Source organism: Erinaceus europaeus, chromosome 10, assembly GCF_950295315.1.
Source record: "Erinaceus europaeus chromosome 10, mEriEur2.1, whole genome shotgun sequence".
In the NCBI taxonomy this organism is placed as follows: domain Eukaryota; kingdom Metazoa; phylum Chordata; class Mammalia; order Eulipotyphla; family Erinaceidae; genus Erinaceus; species Erinaceus europaeus.
In genome coordinates, this window is record NC_080171.1 from 25,450,513 (window position 1) to 25,467,920 (window position 17,408).

The following is a 17,408-nucleotide window of genomic DNA, read 5'->3' on the forward strand; positions in this document are numbered from 1 at the left end:
TGTCTGGTTCTTTCTCTCTCTCTCCTTCTATCTTTCTCATTAATAAATAAATAAATATTAAAAAAAAAAAAACAGGTTGCAAATGCTGCTCCTAGGCAGTGTGTGTATTTGAGTTCTATACTTGGTGTTTACATTAGAATTTCAGTGAAAAAAAAGGGGAGTGGGTAGTGGCACACTCAATAGAGCATGAGTGTTGCAGTGTGCGAGCACCAGGCTTCAGGTCCCCAGTCCCCAAACGGGAGAGGTTTCATGAGTGGTGAAGCAACGCTGTAGGTGTCTCTCTCTTTTTTGTCTCTGTATCTCTTATATCTACCTCTGCCTCCCCTTACTCTCTCAAGCTGTGTGTATCCAAAATAAAGGAAAAAAAAAAGAATTTCAATAAAAAGAGGTAGAGATAGCATAACGGTCATGCAAAAACGATTTTCATGCTTGAAGCAGTCGTAGGTTCAATTGTTGGCACCACCATAAGCCAGAGCTGGGTTGTGCTCTAGTAAAGTAAATCAACCAAATATAAAGTTGGCAGAGCATCAGTCTCACATGCCCAAGCTTCCTGGTTTGATCCCTGGCACTTCATGCACCAGAGTGCTGCTCTGGCTGTCTTTCTTTTTCTTTCTGTCCCATGTGAAATCCTCTCTCAATGTAATATAGTCTTTTGAAAAAGGAAAAAGAAAATTCAAAGATAGGATATATCTTTCCTTTTTTTAAAAAAATATTTATTCCCTTTTGTCGCCCTTGTTTTATTGTTGTAACTGATGTCGTTGTTGATGGATAGGACAGAGAAATGGAGAGAGGAGGGGAAGGCAGAGAGGGGGAGAGATAGACACCTGCTGACCTGCCTCACCACTTGTGATGTGACTTCCCTGCAGGTGGGGAGCTGGGGGGCTTGAACCGGGATCCTTATGCCAGTCCTTGCACTTTGTGCCACCTGCGTTTAACCTGCTGCGCTACTGCCAGACTCCCTATCTTTCCTTTTTTATCGTAAAGATTTATTTTATTTTGTTATGAAATAGAGTTTCCCATGAGAGAAATAGAGCTCTACTCTGGTACATGTCCTTCTGGGAATTAAATCAGGAGCCTCAGGCTTGCAAGTCCAACAGCTGTTTTCCCCAATGAAGGATATATACTTATTTGTTGAATTTTATTGCCAACATCAGGGTTATCACTGAGGTTTGGTGCTTGCACAATGAATCCACTGCTCAAGGAGGCCATTCTTTGCTATGATTTGATAGGACAGAGAGAATTTGAGAGGGGAGGAGAAAGTTAAAGGGAGAGTGACATCAATAACACTGTTTCACCACTTATGAAGCTTCTCCTTCAACTGGAGACCGAAAGTTTGAACCTGGGTGCTTGTGCTTGGTAATGTTTATGCGCACCATGACCTGTGCCTCAGAGTGTATCTTTCAGGCATAAATTTTCTCCTTTTTTAAAAATTTATTGTTGGAGAGAGACGGAGAAATTGAGAGGGAAGGGGGAGATAGGGAGAGAGACAGTGAGACACCTGCAGACCTGCTTCACCACTCAGGAAGCTTCCCCCCTTGCAGGTGGGGACCAGGGGCTTGAACCTGGGTCCTTGCGCACTGTAGTGTGAGCGCTTAACCAGGTGCGCCACCACCTGGCCCGTTCTCTCCTTCTTTCATATGAGGATGAGCTCATAAATCTGGAAAGTACTGTAACTGAGGAAATCATTGTTGCATACCATCAGTTATCTCTTGGCTATAGAGACTCTACCCCAAACGATTCAACTCTCATGAGTTTGTAAAGAAACTAAGCCCTCTGAGGGATTTTCTAAAAATATGTATTTTTATTTTTATTGGATAAAGAAATTGAGAGGGGAGTAGGAGATAGACAAGGAAAGAGGAAGAAGCACCTGCAGTACTGCTTCACTCCTCTTGAAGCTTTCCCTTTGCAGGTGGGGACCAAGGGCTTGAGTCTGGATCCTTGCCACTGTAATGTGTGTGCTTAACCAGGTGTGCCACCACCTGGCCTCTGGGATTTTCTTTTCTACCACCAGGGTTACTGCTCGTGCTTGGTACCTGTATTACAAATTCCGCTGGCTATTTTTTCCACTTTTCTATTTATTTGACAGGACAGAAATTAAGAGGGGGAGATACAGATAAGACACCTGCAGACCTGCTTCACCACTCATCAAGTTCTTCTCCTGCAGGTGAGGAGTGGGGCTCGAACCCAGGTCCTTGCACCTGGCTGAGCACATACATTACCATGCATAAGGACCCAGGTTCAAACCCCCAGCCCCCACCTGCAGGGGGTAAGCTTCAGTGGTGAAGCATTGCTTTAGGTATCTCTCTCTCCTCTCCATTTCTCTCTTAATCAAATAAAATATTAAAAAGCAGTCATTTCACCAACATCTTCATATCCCGTTTTTCTTTTCTGCTACCACAATGATTCCTGGGGGCTCTGGGCCTGCTTGATTCCACCTCTTGGTGGACATTTTTTTTTTTTTTTGCTTCCAGGGTTATTGCTGGGGTTTAGTGCCTGTACCATGAATCCACTGCTCCTGGAGGCTATTTTTCCCCCTTTTGTTGCCCTAGTTGTTTTATCATTGTTGTTATTGATGTTATTGTAGTTGGATAGGACAGAGAGAAATGGAGAGGAGGGGAAGACAGAGAGGGGTAGAGTAAGATACCTACAGACCTGCTTCACTGCTTGTGAAGTGACCCCCCTCCAGGTGGGGAGCTGGGGGCTCGAACTGGGATCCTTACACTGGTTCTTGTGCTTTGCACCACGTGTACTTAGCCCACTGCGCTACTGCCCAAACCCCTTTAATAAATTAAAAAAAAAACTTATTTAAAAAAAATATTTATTCCCTTTTGTTGCCCTTATTGTTGTAGTTATTGTTGTTGTTATTGATGTCATTGTTGCTGGATAAGAGAGAAATGGAGAGGAAGATACAGAGGGGTAAAGATAAGACACTTGCAGACCTGCTTCACCACTTGTTTTATTTTTTTCTAAAGATTTAATATTTATTTTCTTTTCTGTTGCCCTTGTTTTTGTTGTTGTAGTTATTGTTATTGATGTCATTGTTATTGGATAGGACAGAGAGAAATGGAGAGAGGAGGGGAAGACAGAGGGGTAAAGAAAGACACCTGTAGATCTGCTTCACCGCCTGTGAAGTGACCCCCTGCAGGTGGGGAGCTGGAGGCTCGAACCAGGATCCTCATGCTGGTCCTTGTGCTTTGTGCCATGTGTGCTTAACCAGCTGCGCTACCACCCAACTCCCCTGCTTCACCACTTGTGAAGCAACTCCCCTGAAAGTGGAGAGCCGGGGCCTTTAACCAGGATCCTTACACCAGTCCTTGCACTTTGCACCACGTGCACTTAAACCGCTGTGCTACTGCCCGACTCCCAGTTTTTAAAAAAATTTTTAGCCTCCAGGGTTATTACTGGGGCTCAGTGCTTGCAATATAAATCCACTGATCCTGGAGGCCATCTTGTTTTTGATTGTTGTTAATGGATAGGACAGAGAGAAACTGAAAGAGAAACAGAAATATAGACACTTGCAGACCTGCTTCACTGCTTGTGAAGTGACCCCCCCCCTGCAGGTGGGGAACGGGGGCTCAAACTGGGATCCTTACTCTGGTCCTTGTGCTTCACACTATGTGTGGTTAACCTGCTACACTAATGCCCAGCCCCCCTATCACCCCCTGGCTGTCTCTATCCAATAAATTAATACAGTAAAAAATTCTAACAGCTGTTTAAAAAAATTAAGGATGAGTAGTGGAGTGGTGCTGTGGCTGTCTCTCCATCTCTGTACGTGTGCTTCTGGGGATAAACTTGGACCTCATGCTTGAGTCAGTCCAGCACCTTTATCTGCTCACCACCTGGCCCCCAGACCACACATTTTTAAAAGACAATTCGCTTGCACAAAAATACCAGCTAGGGGTCGGGTGGTGGTGCACCTGGTTGAGTGCACGTGTCACAAAGCACAAGTACCTGGGCTTGAGCCCCCAGTCCCTACCTGCAGGGGGAAAGCTTTGTGAGTGGTATAGAAGGGTGGCAGATGTCTGTCTGTCTCCCTATCTCCCCCTTCCCTCTCAATTTCTGGCTGTCTCTAGCCAATAAACAAATAAAGATAAAAAAAAAACCCTAAATTTAGTTGCAAAGTAAGCCTTATGCAGCTCCATTGTATTAATACAATTCAGTAACCAATGAGTGGGCTACACAAGTCCAGGAGGTAGCACGGTGGCTAAAGCGCTGGACTCTCTCAAATATGAGGTCCTGAGTTCAATCCCTGGCATCACATATACTATAGTGATGCTCTGGTTTTAATAAATTAAAAACAACAACAATAAAAAAACAAGGGCAACAAAAAGGGGGAAATAAGTAAATATAAAAAATAAATTAAAAACAAACAAACAAAAACACAGGTATAGAGAGACTCTCATGCCTGAGGCTCCAAAGTCCCAGGTTCAATCAATCCTCTGTACCATCATTAGCTAGAGCTGAGCACTGCTCTGGTTAAAATAATCAGAATAATGGGTCAGTCACAGTGTGATGAGACAAGAGTCAGTCCCAAGTGACACAGTGGTCTCACCTATCTCTGCACTAGCCAGGGTACCTTAGCACTCAAAGTAGAAGATGCAGCAGTCATGCACTTCCCTGCTCGGTGAGATGCAGGCTTTTGGCTCCCATGCCAGGAGTGCCTGCCCAGCAGGGGGAGACAGGCTCAGAGCTGACCAAAGCACTGCTCTGATGTTTGCACAGATCCCTGCCGCTGAGGCTCCTCAGAATGCAACAGGCTCAGTGAGTCTGGACACCAGCACCAGTAGCTTCTCGTAGTCATTTGCAGATTGGGAAGAGGGAAAGGGCGGTTGTCCGTTGCCTTTCAGAACTGGGACTAGAAATGAAGAACAGTGGCTCGGATAGAAAAAGATTTATTGAGATGTTAAGAGTCATGTCGTAACTGAACAGGACTGGACATTAAATGACACAAGCTTCAGGTCTCCCATCACCTCACTCCAGCCAGGGATTCTGATGTGCAGTGAGGATCAGCCAGTCAGTGTGCCTGCTGGCTGTTGTGCTTTGGGACATGTTTCCAGTGGAGGCTGGGTTATGACTCTAAGGAGTTCTGGGGCTCCCCTGCAGGGCCTGTGACACCTGGAGAGGCATTCCAGTGATGGGAGAGGGGGGTTTGTCAGCACTGTTCCCTCAGACAGGTTGGTAGGGTATTGCGACTAGTAGGTAGCCAACAAGTGTCCGCCCAAGTCACTTAAAGCTGGCTGTGAAGGAACAAGTGTTTGCTAACCTAAGACTTGCACAGAGAACACAGAAGATTGCAGTTTGGGACACCATACAAAATCCAACAACTATATTTTCCAAAAATATTTTGTACAACACTTTAAATAATTTACAAAACAAAGCTACCAAAAATCATATTTACCAGGACACATTGTTAAATAAAACACTTCCTGTCAGTATACACGTGTGCAGGGTTCTAGTGGACGCCAGCCTCCCATGCCTTCTGAGCCAGACTCGGCATATGCACAGAACAGGGAGCGTGCTCACAACTTGAGGACTTTGCCCTTGGCCATGGAGCTGCTGTCACCCTCCTCCACAGAGGTGTCACTGAACTCACTGGCATCGCTACCCAGGGCCTCCTGGTCCTCCTCGTCTCTTTCCATCGTCCTTGGCCTGTATCTCAGGTCCACAATGCCTTCTTCCGAACCCGTGTTCCTTTTGGTCTGCATCCCAAGCCCGGCCTGGGACCTCCTCTGCAGCCAGTGTACGTCCTCCTTCTTCATGAGCAGGTGGGAAGTGCCAAACACGGGGCCACAGCTGGCAGGGGCCTCTCTGAAGGTTGAGAAAGATGGGCCCTGTAGGGGCAGGCTCAGGGGTGGGCTGAAGAGGCTGGCTGGCTTGGCCCCCCAAGACACACTCTTGCCAAAGTGAAATACTTGTGTGGGGAGCAGTGGGGAAAAGCCTGAGAAGGGCAGGCCTTTCTTGGGGTCCAGCACCAGGCTGGGTGAGCACCGGGACTGGCTCTCAGCTGCCTTTTCTTTCTCACCTCCCAGGCCCCGGGCCCATGCCAGGTCTCGGCCTTCGGAGCTCAGAGCCCAGGTGCCCTGCAACCGACTCTGGGAAGCAAAGTCGGCCCAAGGGAGGGACAGGCCAGTGTGGGGCCCAGCCTCGCTCTCAGCAGCTGGGTTCCAGGTCAGCAAGCTCCGGCTCTGAGAGTTCCCAGGGAAGGGATGGCTGGGGCTTTCCACTGCGGTGCCACTTTTGGCAGAGCCTGGCAGCTGCCCAAAAGCACTATCCCTTGGGGCAAGCTCGGCTCCTCTGGGGCTCTGGTCTTTGTGAGCATGACTGTTTCTCCTGGTGGCTGGTGATGCTTTGGTGGACACAGTTCCGCTGCTGCTTCTGGGCACTGCCAGCTCACACCTGGCTGGGGAAGCAGGGCAGCAGCTCCTCGCTCCCTGCAGGAAGATGCCACCTGGGCGTGGAGCTCCGGCTCGCCCTGTGCCCCTGGTCATTTCGGTGAGCTGGCAGGCCTCCCTTCCCTTCTGGCTCCTGGTACACATGTTGTGTGGCAGGGATGGGCTGGAAGTGGGTCCTTTCCTGCACAGCACCTCTGGCCTGGATCCACTGCCTGCACCCAGGGTGGGGGTGTCTCTTCCTTGTACTTCAGAGCCACTCACGGACTCCTTGGCCTTTTCAGCCAAAAACTTCCTGATTTCTAGCTCGATGCTGTCGTCACTGTCCACAGAGCTGCTGTCATCTGACAGGGAGCTGGGGCTGGTGGCTGGGTGCTGCTGTTGGTCCCCAAGGAACAACCCCCCCTCTGTCGTGCTTCTTAATTGTGGAGTGACAGACACCTCCTGACCCCCGGTGCTGTCTGCCCTGGAGAATACTCTTATAGGCTTCTGTGCCAGATGTTCCCTGCTGTCTCTTTTGGGCTTGGAGAGGCAGCTCTTCAACAGATGAGGGCTCTTATCTTTCCAGGCTTTCTGGAAGCCACCTAGTTTGTCTATGAACTGTGTGGTGGTGCTGAACCGAACCTTCTTCTTGCACATGGCTCTGGGGTCCCTCCACCTCTTCTTGAGCTTCTGCTTGGATCTTAGCAAGTCCTTGATGGCCGTGTCCAGGTCCTCATCACTGTCCAGCGAGCTGCTCTTGTCATCTGAGCTTTCTTTGTCCTCCATGCTTGGGGCCTCTGCTAAATTTCCAGGGCCTGGTGACATAGCAAGCCTCCCGTCGGGGGTGCCATGTTCTTCCCTAAGCTCTGCCGTCCTGGAGGGGAGCGAAAGCCCCCTGCTCTCTCCTTCCCTGCTGGGGGTATCAGCATCTTGAGCACTGTCCTTTGCCAGCTCTCTCATCTTCTTGGGTATGGATGACCCTGCCACACTGCTGCTGCCTCTGCATTTCCTCTTGCAGCCCAGTGGCAGGTCCAGAGGTTTGGGGAGAGGGGCCCTGGGACCACTAGCCTGGCTATGGGGGCCAGGCGACAACAGGGAGCTCTGTGTGGAGGGTGGGCAGGGTTCCGTCCCACCTAGCAAACTCCCCGCCTGCGCCTTCAAGGCCAGGAACATCCGGATCTCCTGCTCAATGCTGTCATCGCTGTCCACGGAGCTGCTGTCACCATCGGAGTGGGAAGGCACACTGAGGGGGTAAAAGACAGGGCTTGCAGGACAGGGCCCGTCACTGCCTTCCACAGGGGTTGGCAGGATGGTTTTGGAAATGTCCAGGATTGCTTCGGCACACATCAGTTCGGTGGAGGTGTCCACTCGGCATGAAGACTGGTTGGCTAAGTCGCTCTTGGTGGCTGTGTTTACCGCAGAAGCAGGAGCTCCAGTTTCCTTGGGTGGCTTGGGAAGATGGCTGAGATCCAAGCCACTCGGGCTAAGGTTGCTGGTCTTTGAGGCCAGCGGCTTCTTCCTGTTTGGTGTTTTCCTGCAGGTCTCGGGCAAGGCACTTTTTGTGGTGTGGCTTGTGCTGTGTGCAGCAGGGCTGGGTCCCTTCTCCTCTCCCAGTGGGTCCCCGCCCATCTCCCTTCTCTTCTCCAGCTGGTATAGCTGGATGGCCTCCTCGATGCCGTCATCACTGCTGGAGTCCGACACCTCTTGAACCAGGGCTGCACTTGTGACCCGCTTCCCCCTCCTTCCAGGCAGGGTGCTCCTCCTGACCCCGCCTTTACTCTGGGGTGCCTCTGAAGGGGGGCAGGTGGTGGCTAGCTTTGTGCTGCTTAAGCTGTTGGGCTCGGTGCTGGCCTTAGACTTTAGGCTTCTGGGCTGTGTGGTCACCTTGGCTAACCTGGGGGTCTTCTGGAAGACAAACTCCTTACAGGTCCCCAGCAAATCCTGCTGAGGTACCTTTATCACCGGCTCTTTACTGGGTTGAAATGCTGACCTGGCCAAGTTTTCATTGGGATTCGCAGAAAGGTCACATGTTGGGGTCTTGTGCTGCCTCTTCTCACTCAGAAACTGTTCTATTTCTGCACGGATGCTCTGCTCAAAGGAGTCCTCACTGCTCATGCTGACAGGTGACGCAGAACCCTGGTCCAAACTGGTTCCCACAGGGCTGCCAGAGACACCTCCTGAGCCAGACGCAAGCTTGGTGGAACACAGGGCAGTTGGGCTGCTGGGCTGAGGGGGCTCTGGTTTGCATCGACTGTCCCTCTCAGCCACCCCAGGTGGCTGGGTGCATCCACTCTTGGCTTTGAGATACTCCTGGATGGCTTCCTCGATGTCCCGGTCCACAGAATCATCACTATCTGAATCCAATACTGAGGGACCGAAGTCCGTGGCTCCTTCCTCTGCAGCATCAAGATCAGCACGGAGACCACAGGCAGCAAAGGTGGGCTGCTCTTTCTGAACGGCAGGGCTGGTGGCCAGCCTGGCCTCTCGGCCTCTCTCTGCCCTCTGGCTTCTCTGCAGGGTGCGCTCATGGCTCATGCCCAGAGCCGCCTGGTCGCTCTGCAGCGTGCTGATGATCATCTGCACTTCGGCACTCACGGAAGCTCTCCCCACACCCTCTGTGGACTCTGAGAAGCACCCAGGGAACCTAAAGCTACCAGGCGGGCTGAAGGCCTCCCATTTTGACTGGAGAGCAACCACAGGAGGGGCGTTCATGAGGAACATTCTAGCGGACGGGGAGGGACGTGTGTAGGGAGGTGATGTGCTATTTTTCTGCCCGTTTCACATCTTGAGAGGAGAGAGCGCGCATCAGTCTGCCGTGTCTAAGGATTCTGCTATACTGGCTCACATGGCACTTTGTACCTGGAGGAGCATGAGGTTGGCTAGAGTCCTGGCAGGTCAACTCGTGCTTCCTGTAAAAGGAGGAATGTGTTACCTATGGACCACAGTTGCTTGCAACCCACCCAACTCAGTGCTCACAAGGCAGCAGAGTGCTACTTTCTGTCCCTCTGTTCTTTGGGCTTTCGTCCTCTTTCTAAGAGAACAGAGGTTTTATTTACCTCAAAAGGTGTTGGGGGTGCTGATGAGATAAATTCTACACAGGCTTCTTTGTAGCTCAGCAGAGTGTCTACTAGGAACCCAGGCTCAATCTTGACATTGAACAAGCAGCTCCTGAAATAAAAAGTTAAGCGGTGAGGACAATTACAAAAACTATTTCTCCCAAACATTTCAAAAGAATCCCTTACACTAAGGCCTTTTAATTAAAAAATGTACAAGGTATATTTGCCAGATGGTTTCAAGGGGCCATGATATTAATTTCCTTGTGTTAAGCACTTTTTTTTTTTAACCAGAAAACTGCTTTGCTCTAGCTTATGGTGATGCAGGGGACTGAAGCTGGGACTTTGGAGCCTCAGGCATGAAAGTCTCTTTGCATATCCATTATGCTATCTACCCATGCTGGATACTAATTTTCGATGATTAGCACTGGCTTAAGTATAGTCAGCACCCTTTTTCATCCTGCATGCATGGTTTACTCCTGGTTTCTGTGTCTCAGACTCAAACACAGTTGTGCCAGAACTGCTGTATCGAGGTCCTGGGGACACTCTGATGCCTCCTTGCAAACTTTACAATCAAGGTCTGGGGACCTGACTATCAGGGGGAAATAAAGCAGATTGCAGTCAGTTAGAAAAATCCAAAGTAGCACAGCGGGTTAAGCGCACATGGCACAAAGCACAAAAATTCTGGTTGGAGCCCCCAGCTCCCCACCTACAGGGAGGCGCTTCACAGACGATGAAGCAGATCTGCAGGTGTCTATCTTTCTCTCCTCTCTGGCCTATCCAACAATGACAGCAATAACAATAAAAATAATAACATTAACAACAATAAACAGGGCAACAAAAAATGTCTTCCAGGAGCAGTGGATTTGTAGTGCAGGCACCGAGCCCCAGCAATAACCCTAAAGGCAAAAATAAAGAAAAGAAAAATCCAAGGTCTAACCAATCACTGTTAATACTAAACTGCACCTAAATTAGGATGCAAAGTTGTTGAGGTGCAAGAAGCTGCAGCATTTTTGGAAATGGGAGTCCCACCTGAAAACGGTGCCGAGCCAGGCTGCCACTACCCAGAACCTCAGGGGGTGAGCTGGACGGATGGGAATGAGCTTATTCCTGATACAGATTCTACTCTACCAGGTGCCTCCATTTAGCCTGGAGCTTCTCTCCTGGCAAGAGCATCCCCTCACGCTGACACACAGGCTTCTCCAAGATGGCAGGGGGCAGCCACCTCAGCACAGGGATACCCAACTGGCCGTGACCCACAACTCACCAGAGGGTGTGGCAAAGTCAGTAGAAAGTCATCTAGTGTTACCAATTTGTGCTCAGAAAGTTAAATTAAAATGTCTTTTTTTTTTTTTTTCTGTTCTAAAGATAGGGAGAGATATCACAGCATCAACACTTTCTTCAGTGCATTGGGGGATGGACTTGAAATGTGGGCTATGCACTTGGCAAAGCAGTGTACTATCCAAGTGAGCTATTTTCCCCAGCCCAAAACTAAAATGTCAGAGTTTTTGTCGCAGTGACTTGAATTCAACTAGTCCAGGTCTGGTGCAATGGCACAGCCGCCGCTGTCTGCAAAACATTTCAGGGATGAACTCCCCATGGCTCCATTTCTACTCTGTAGCATCCCTGGTCCATGTTTTACACTGCTGACTGCCAGGGCAAAATGGAAATCAGAGACATCGATTTCAAAAGCCAGGGATAATGCTAATAAATACTTTCAGGGAAGGAAAAATGTAGTAGTCGTGGGTCAGTGAGACAGCTTACCTGGTAAGGGTGTCTGCTTTGCTATGTGCACGAGCCAGGTTCCAGTCCTGGTATATACCACACAGACTGGGGGAAGGGAGCCTTGGTGATATGGTGTCTCTCCCTCTTTCTATATGAAAAAGTTGGCACAGAGTAGTTATGTCCCAGTAATGTGAATTAAAAAAAAAAAGTATTATGTTTAAGAACTTAAAATTAATTTTTAGAAGAACTTACCCTAAGACCAAACACAATTAATCACAATGACTTTACAGTGATCCTGGTCTACAGATGTGGTATGGTGATGGGGAGCACTCTCCAGTTCTGACACACTTCTGCAGCCCACAGTCTCTTGCATCATTCCACTCCTGGGGAGAACCACAATGGAGGCCTCTTTCACTGGCTTGGAGGGAGACTCTGCCTGTTGTGGTCATTACTCAAGATGCCTCAGTAGAATTATACCGATTTACAAAAGCCAAGGCATAGAATATGTGCTGTGAGGTCAAATCAAGAAATTTCTTTTGGCAGCCTGGGAATTGGCACAGCATATAAAGTTTTGGACTTTTAAGTCTAAGGTCCCAAGTTTGATTCCTAGCACTGAATATGCCAAAGTGATGCTCTGGTTCTCTCTCTTCCCCTTCTTTCGTTAATAAATGAATCTTTTTTCTTTTCTTGACATCACTGGGGCTTCATTGCTCCAGACTGACTTTTCAAGATATGTGTGTATATATACAGAGACAGACGGACAGACAGACACACACACAAACACAGGTGAAAGACACCGGAGTACCAAAGCTTCTTCCAGTGTGGTTGGGGCCAGACTAGAACCTGGGTTGCACACATGGCAAAACAGGCACACGATCAAAAGGAAGTATTTTGCTGGCCCTCAAATCAAGAATGTTAATCCTGGGGCTGGGGAGATAGCATAATGATTACGCAAAAAGGCTTTCAATACTGAGGCTTCAAAGTCCCAGGTTCTACCACCAGCACTACCATAAACCAGAGCTAAGCCATGTTTTCTTTTAAATTTTTTTCTTGCTATGTAAGCTTTTTTTTCTTTTAATCTTTATTTGTTGGACAGAAATAGTCAGAAATCGAGAGGGAAAGGAGTGATAAGGAGAGAGACAGAGAGACACCTGCTGCACTGGTTCACCACTTGTACTTCTTGTACCTTGTAACATGTGCACTCAACCAGGTGAGCCACCACCCAGCCCTGTTTGTTTTTCTAAGGCAGAACACTGCTCAGCTCTGATTTATGGTGGTGGTAGTGGGGGAGGGGGAGTTGAATCTGGGACTTTGGAGCCTCTGCCATGAGTCTCTTTGCATAACCATTATGCTATCTACCTCCCTTCCGCCCCCCACTAAGCCATGTTCTGGTAATGAGAAAAAAGTTAACTCTGTAAACCACAATACTACCTTAAAAAATATGGATCAGGGAGTCAGGCAGTAGTGCAGCAAGTTAAGCGCAGGTGGCACAAAGCACAAGGACTGGAGTAAGGATGCTGGTTTGAGCCCTCAGCTCCCCACTTGCAGGGGAGTCACTTCACAAGCGGTGAAGCAGGTCTGCAGGTGTCTATCTTTCTCTCCCTCTCTGTCTTCCCCTCCTCTCTCCATTTCTCTCTGTCCAACCCAACAACAACATCAACAATGACATCAATAACAACAATAACTATAACAATAAAACAAGGGCAGCAAAAGGCAATATATATGTGGTCCAGGAGGTGGTACAGTGGATAAAGCATTGGATTCTCAAGCAGAAGGTCCAATCCAGAGTTCAATCCCCAGCAGCACATGTGCCAGAGTGATGTCTGGTTCTTTCTCTCCTGTCTTTCTTACGAATAAATAAGATCTAAAAAAAAAAAAAAAAAGGGACCTGGAGGCCAAAGAGGTAGCTCACTGGGTAGGATGCCTGCATCACCATGTAAACGACCCTGGTTTGTACTCAGAAATCATATGACAACTGCTGGTGCTTTGGTGTACCCTACACATCCAACCCCTCCACATACCCCATGGAAAAAGTGGCCCAGCTTCATAAAAAAAAAAAAAAAGTGTGCCTTGGGACAGACCATGCCTACTGAGTTGCAGTAATTTCCATACTGGGTTGCAAAGCTGGGGAAAGGAAAGCACTTGGGTCTCTACTAACCATGTGTATGCTTTTAAATGACTGCAAATAAAACCTGGACTCCTAGTTAACAGACTTTCTGAATTGTCAAAGTACCTAGTCCAAGAAAGAGGTTAAAAATTAATTAGGTTAAAAAACATGCATTAGGTGACTAGCCTGGGAGGTGCTGTAGTGCTCTCTGATGTCCCGAGTTTGGTCCCCAGCATCACATATGCCAGTGACATACCATCCTGATAAAATAGATCTTAAAAGAAAGCTCCCCTAAAAGACTTGGTGAAAACCGTGATCTGAAGCAGGGGGCTCAAACTGCTGCTCTGCACCCTAGTTGCCCAGGAATTCAGTTTCCAGGGTGGCTGTGGGGACATCCGATCCTGCATCCCACAGCCACACGGTGCCAGCATTTAAAAGTGGTGGCAGGTCCCTGGATGTGTCTGCACAGCAAGATGCTGGAGAGGACAGCTACTCAGGTCACACCACCTCCAATCTGGCCAACACCTGCACGAGATGCTTCCCGCCCCACCGTTTTTCTCGGCTCAGCTCCTTTGCTTACCTCTCAGGTGCGGTTTCCCCCAGGGTTGGGGTGCACTGCAGCCTGCCGCCAATCTGAAGTGGAGTGGGCTTGAATTCCCTCCCTTGCCAGCCAGAAGGTGGGACTAGCGCGGCCGGTGGGGCAAGGTGTCCCGCAGGCAGAGCTGCAGCGCCAGGGCCTGCGCCTGGGGAACAGGAAGCCGACAGACCCCCTCAGCCGCCCCTGCCTTGACCTCTCACCTTTGACACCCGCGGCCGCCAGCCCGGGGAGCTCAGGCGGGAGCCGTGCGCTGGCCGCCAGGTGCTCAGCCAGGTAGGACGCACCGCCCTCAGGGCCAGGTAGGGCCCCGGCGTAGGTCCGAGGTGCCGGACTGTTTCCACCGGGGGCTCCGCGGGCTGGGGTCCGAGAGAGCCCTCCCGGAAGCCCCGGCGGCGCCACCCGGGTCCAGCGGGAGCGACGCGTCGGACCAGGCCGGAAGCGCGCCCGCCGCGGCCTCACCTGACCGCACCTGGCCCGGCGGCCGAGCGCGGGGCCGCGACGACCCGGCCAGGTCCCCCCCGCCGCGGCGCCCCTGCCCCGGGAGCCGGCGCCGCCCGTCGCGGCCTGGCCGGCGCGGCCACCGCCCCCACGCCCCGCCCCGGCGCCTCCGGCCCGCTCACCTCGACCCGGCCGGCCGCCAGGGGCCTGTCGCCGCCGCCCCGCCGCCCCGCCGCCGGCCCCGCCCCGCGCTCGCGTCCCGGGGGAGGCGGCGGCTGCCCGGGGCCGGGGGGCGGGCCCGGAGGGAGGTGGCGGGGTCCCGGCGCCCCGCCCCCGGCCCCGGCCGCCCCCCGGCCCGCGCGCCGGGACAGCGCAGAGGGCGGGGCGGGCGCGCGGGGCGGGGCGGGCGCGCGGGGCGGGGTCCCCACAGGCCGCCCCTCCCGGACCTACCCGGCGCTGGCGGCGGCGGCGGCCGCGCTCCGGAAGCCGTGCCCGGTGGCTGGGCATCATGGGAATGGCACGGCCGAGTTCCGGGGGAGGCGCGCGGCCAGGCCGGACCCCCGCCCGGCGAGAGCGCGCCCACCTGCCGCCGGCCCGCCTGCCGCGCCCGGCCCTAAGCCCCGCTGACCCCGCTGCCCGCCGCCGCGCTGGCGAGTTGAGAGTCCGGGGAGGCAAACGCACTGACAGGATTTTTAGCGCGTGCTGGTTTTTGTCTGCATTCTCTCCGTGGCCGTGACCAGGAGACTTAGGACATCAGAAGCGCTGCTCGTCGCGGCCCCCCGCGAGCCGGGCCGGGTCGCGCCGCCCCGCCCCCGCCCCCGCCCCCGCCCCCGCCCCTCCTCCGGGTGCCGCCGGGGCTGCAGCTGTGGGCGCCGCGGGTCCCCGGCACCCCACCCGCAGGCTGCTGCCGCAGCACCAGCTTTCTCTCCAGGCAGCGCTGCCCTCCTGGGCGCTGGCTGAATGCTTCTGTGTCCCTCTGCTCACTGTCTCGCACCCAACTCAGAGAGCAGGAGCCCCAGGCGATGGCAGGTAAATGGCACCTGCCCGGGTACCATTCTCAGGCAGGGAGACGGGGCACCCTGAGGCTTTCCTGCAGGAATCAGCCTTTACTATACCGGCAGAGCCGGCCGGACTCGCGTCCGCAAAAAGACTGGGTCCCCAGCACGATTGGCACTTGCCTTTTTATACACTTACCGACTTTTCCCCTAGGAACTCGTAGCAACGCGCTTCACAAGTTACTTTTTCTTTACTGTGTACAGAGAGTGCAGCTTGTTTGGGTTTTCAGTAGACTCTTGGGCAGAAGTAGCAGATTCTAAGGCCATCGACCAAGGCCACGTTGATGACCGCAGTAGAAAGCCCTGTTTGTGCGAGCATTGTTTCAACCCTTTTGTTGCCTTTGTTTTATTATTGTAGTTATTATTGTTGTTGTTATTGATGTCGTTGTTGGATAGGACAGAAATGGAGAGAGGAGGGGAAGACAGAGGGGGAGAGAAAGATAGACACCTGCAGACCTGCTTCACCACCTGTGAAGCGACTCCCCTGCAGGTGGGGAACCGGGGGCTTGAACCGGGATCTTTACGTCGGTCCTTGCGCTTAGTGCCACGTGCGCTTAACCCACTGCAATACTGCCCGACTACCACCTAGCTGATTTTTATTTTTATTTTCCTTCCCCATCCAGATAGATAAGGAGGGACTGGAGCTTCCCGTAACTGACATGGGTACTCCCATGGGGTGTCGTGGGGACTCGAACCTCACGCATAGCAAAGTGTGTATCCTATCTGGTCCTTTCACTGAACACTTGATTTTGGAGGTCTTTATGTAGTGTTTGTTTTATTTATTTAATAGACACAGAGAAATTGAGAGGGAGAGAAAGGGAGACACCAGTAGCACTATTCCACCACTGGTGAAGCTTTCCTTCTGCATGTGGTTGACTGGGGGCTTGAACTCAGGTCCTTGTGTACTGTGTGCACTCAGCCAAGTGTGTCATCACCTGGCCTCCAGTGTTTGTTTTGTTTTAATTTTTTCTAAAAAGTTATTCATGGAGAATGATAGGTGGAGAGAGAGAAAACAACAGATAGAGGGGCTGGGTGGTGGCGCACCCGGTTAGCACACGTTACACTGCACAAAGACCCAGATTCTAGTCCCTGAAGGAGGGAAGCTTTGCAATGGTGAAGCAATGTTGCAGGTGTCTCTATCTCTCTCACTCTCTATCACCCCCTTCCTCAATTACTGGCTGTCTCTATCAAATAAATAAAAGATAAAAAAAAAAAAAGAAGAAGAAGAAGCATTGTACATGTGCTGCCAGGGACTGAACTCAGGAGCTCATGCTTGAGAGTCCAATGCCATATCTACTGTGACATCTCCCAGACCACAATGTTTATTTTTAAAACAGCCCAGATATCTCCATCTAAGACCTGAGCTGTCCCAGGGCTGCTCAGGTTTCTGGAGCTGGCAGTGACCATCCCAGCACCAGCCGGCCCTGTGTTCTGCAGGACATTTGCTAGAAGACTGATGCAAAGCAAGGTGCCAATCCAGACTGTCCTGCTGGCTTCGTTGGCCCAGACCCAGATGTCGAGGGCTGAAATGGGATCCATTTCTGGTCCACAAAGTGCCAGAGGTTTGATAGAGTCACAAACCAGAGAAATTCCTACAGGGAAGAAGGATATTTGTAATCTTACTGGCTTGGGGGGGGGGGTTTAGAGACTAAATGTCAAGAAACCTGTTAAGACTGTTTTCATGCTTCAGAGAATAATTTTAATAAACTCCCCGCCCCATTATTAAAGTATAACGTGCTCATTACTGGAAAATGGGGAAAGTGGATCTGATAAGTAACCTAACTACCCAGCAATACAGACTGTTGGTATCTTGGCAGGTTTGAGCATTTTCTCCAGAGAAATTCCTGGAAAAGACCAAAGACTAGGGCTTATTTTGCCAAAATGCCCTCCAGAAATGCCTGGCCAGGAGCTGTCCACCTTCTGGTGAGCTATTCTTTCTTGCCGACCCTGACCTGCCTCATTGGATTTCATTCAGCACAATATACTAGGTTTTAAAAGAAAATAGCCTCGGGAGTCGGGCTGTAGCGCAGCGGGTTAAGCGCAGGTGGCACAAAGCACAAG

At 51.1% G+C, this 17,408-nt stretch overlaps 1 protein-coding gene across 8 annotated transcripts; it reads right to left on the minus strand.

The window, feature by feature from the left end:
• Positions 1-4,876: 4,876 nt before the first annotated feature.
• On the minus strand, positions 4,877-15,103 carry PPP1R26 (protein phosphatase 1 regulatory subunit 26). Of its 8 annotated transcripts, XM_060199326.1 has the most exons (6): positions 14,475-14,665; positions 13,837-13,999; positions 11,402-11,532; positions 11,189-11,297; positions 9,428-9,539; positions 4,877-9,280 (listed from the first exon to the last, which is right to left on the minus strand). In XM_060199326.1, exon 6 carries the CDS (start codon positions 9,090-9,092, stop codon positions 5,520-5,522), a length of 3,573 nt encoding a protein of 1,190 aa, XP_060055309.1. In that variant the 5' UTR covers positions 9,093-9,280; positions 9,428-9,539; positions 11,189-11,297; positions 11,402-11,532; positions 13,837-13,999; positions 14,475-14,665; the 3' UTR covers positions 4,877-5,519. The 8 variants fall into 8 exon arrangements, with proteins under 8 accessions (XP_060055309.1, XP_060055310.1, XP_060055308.1 ...); XM_060199327.1 differs by lacking the exons at positions 11,402-11,532; positions 14,475-14,665 and adding an exon at positions 14,743-15,103; XM_060199325.1 differs by lacking the exon at positions 11,402-11,532.
• Positions 15,104-17,408: the final 2,305 nt, after the last annotated feature.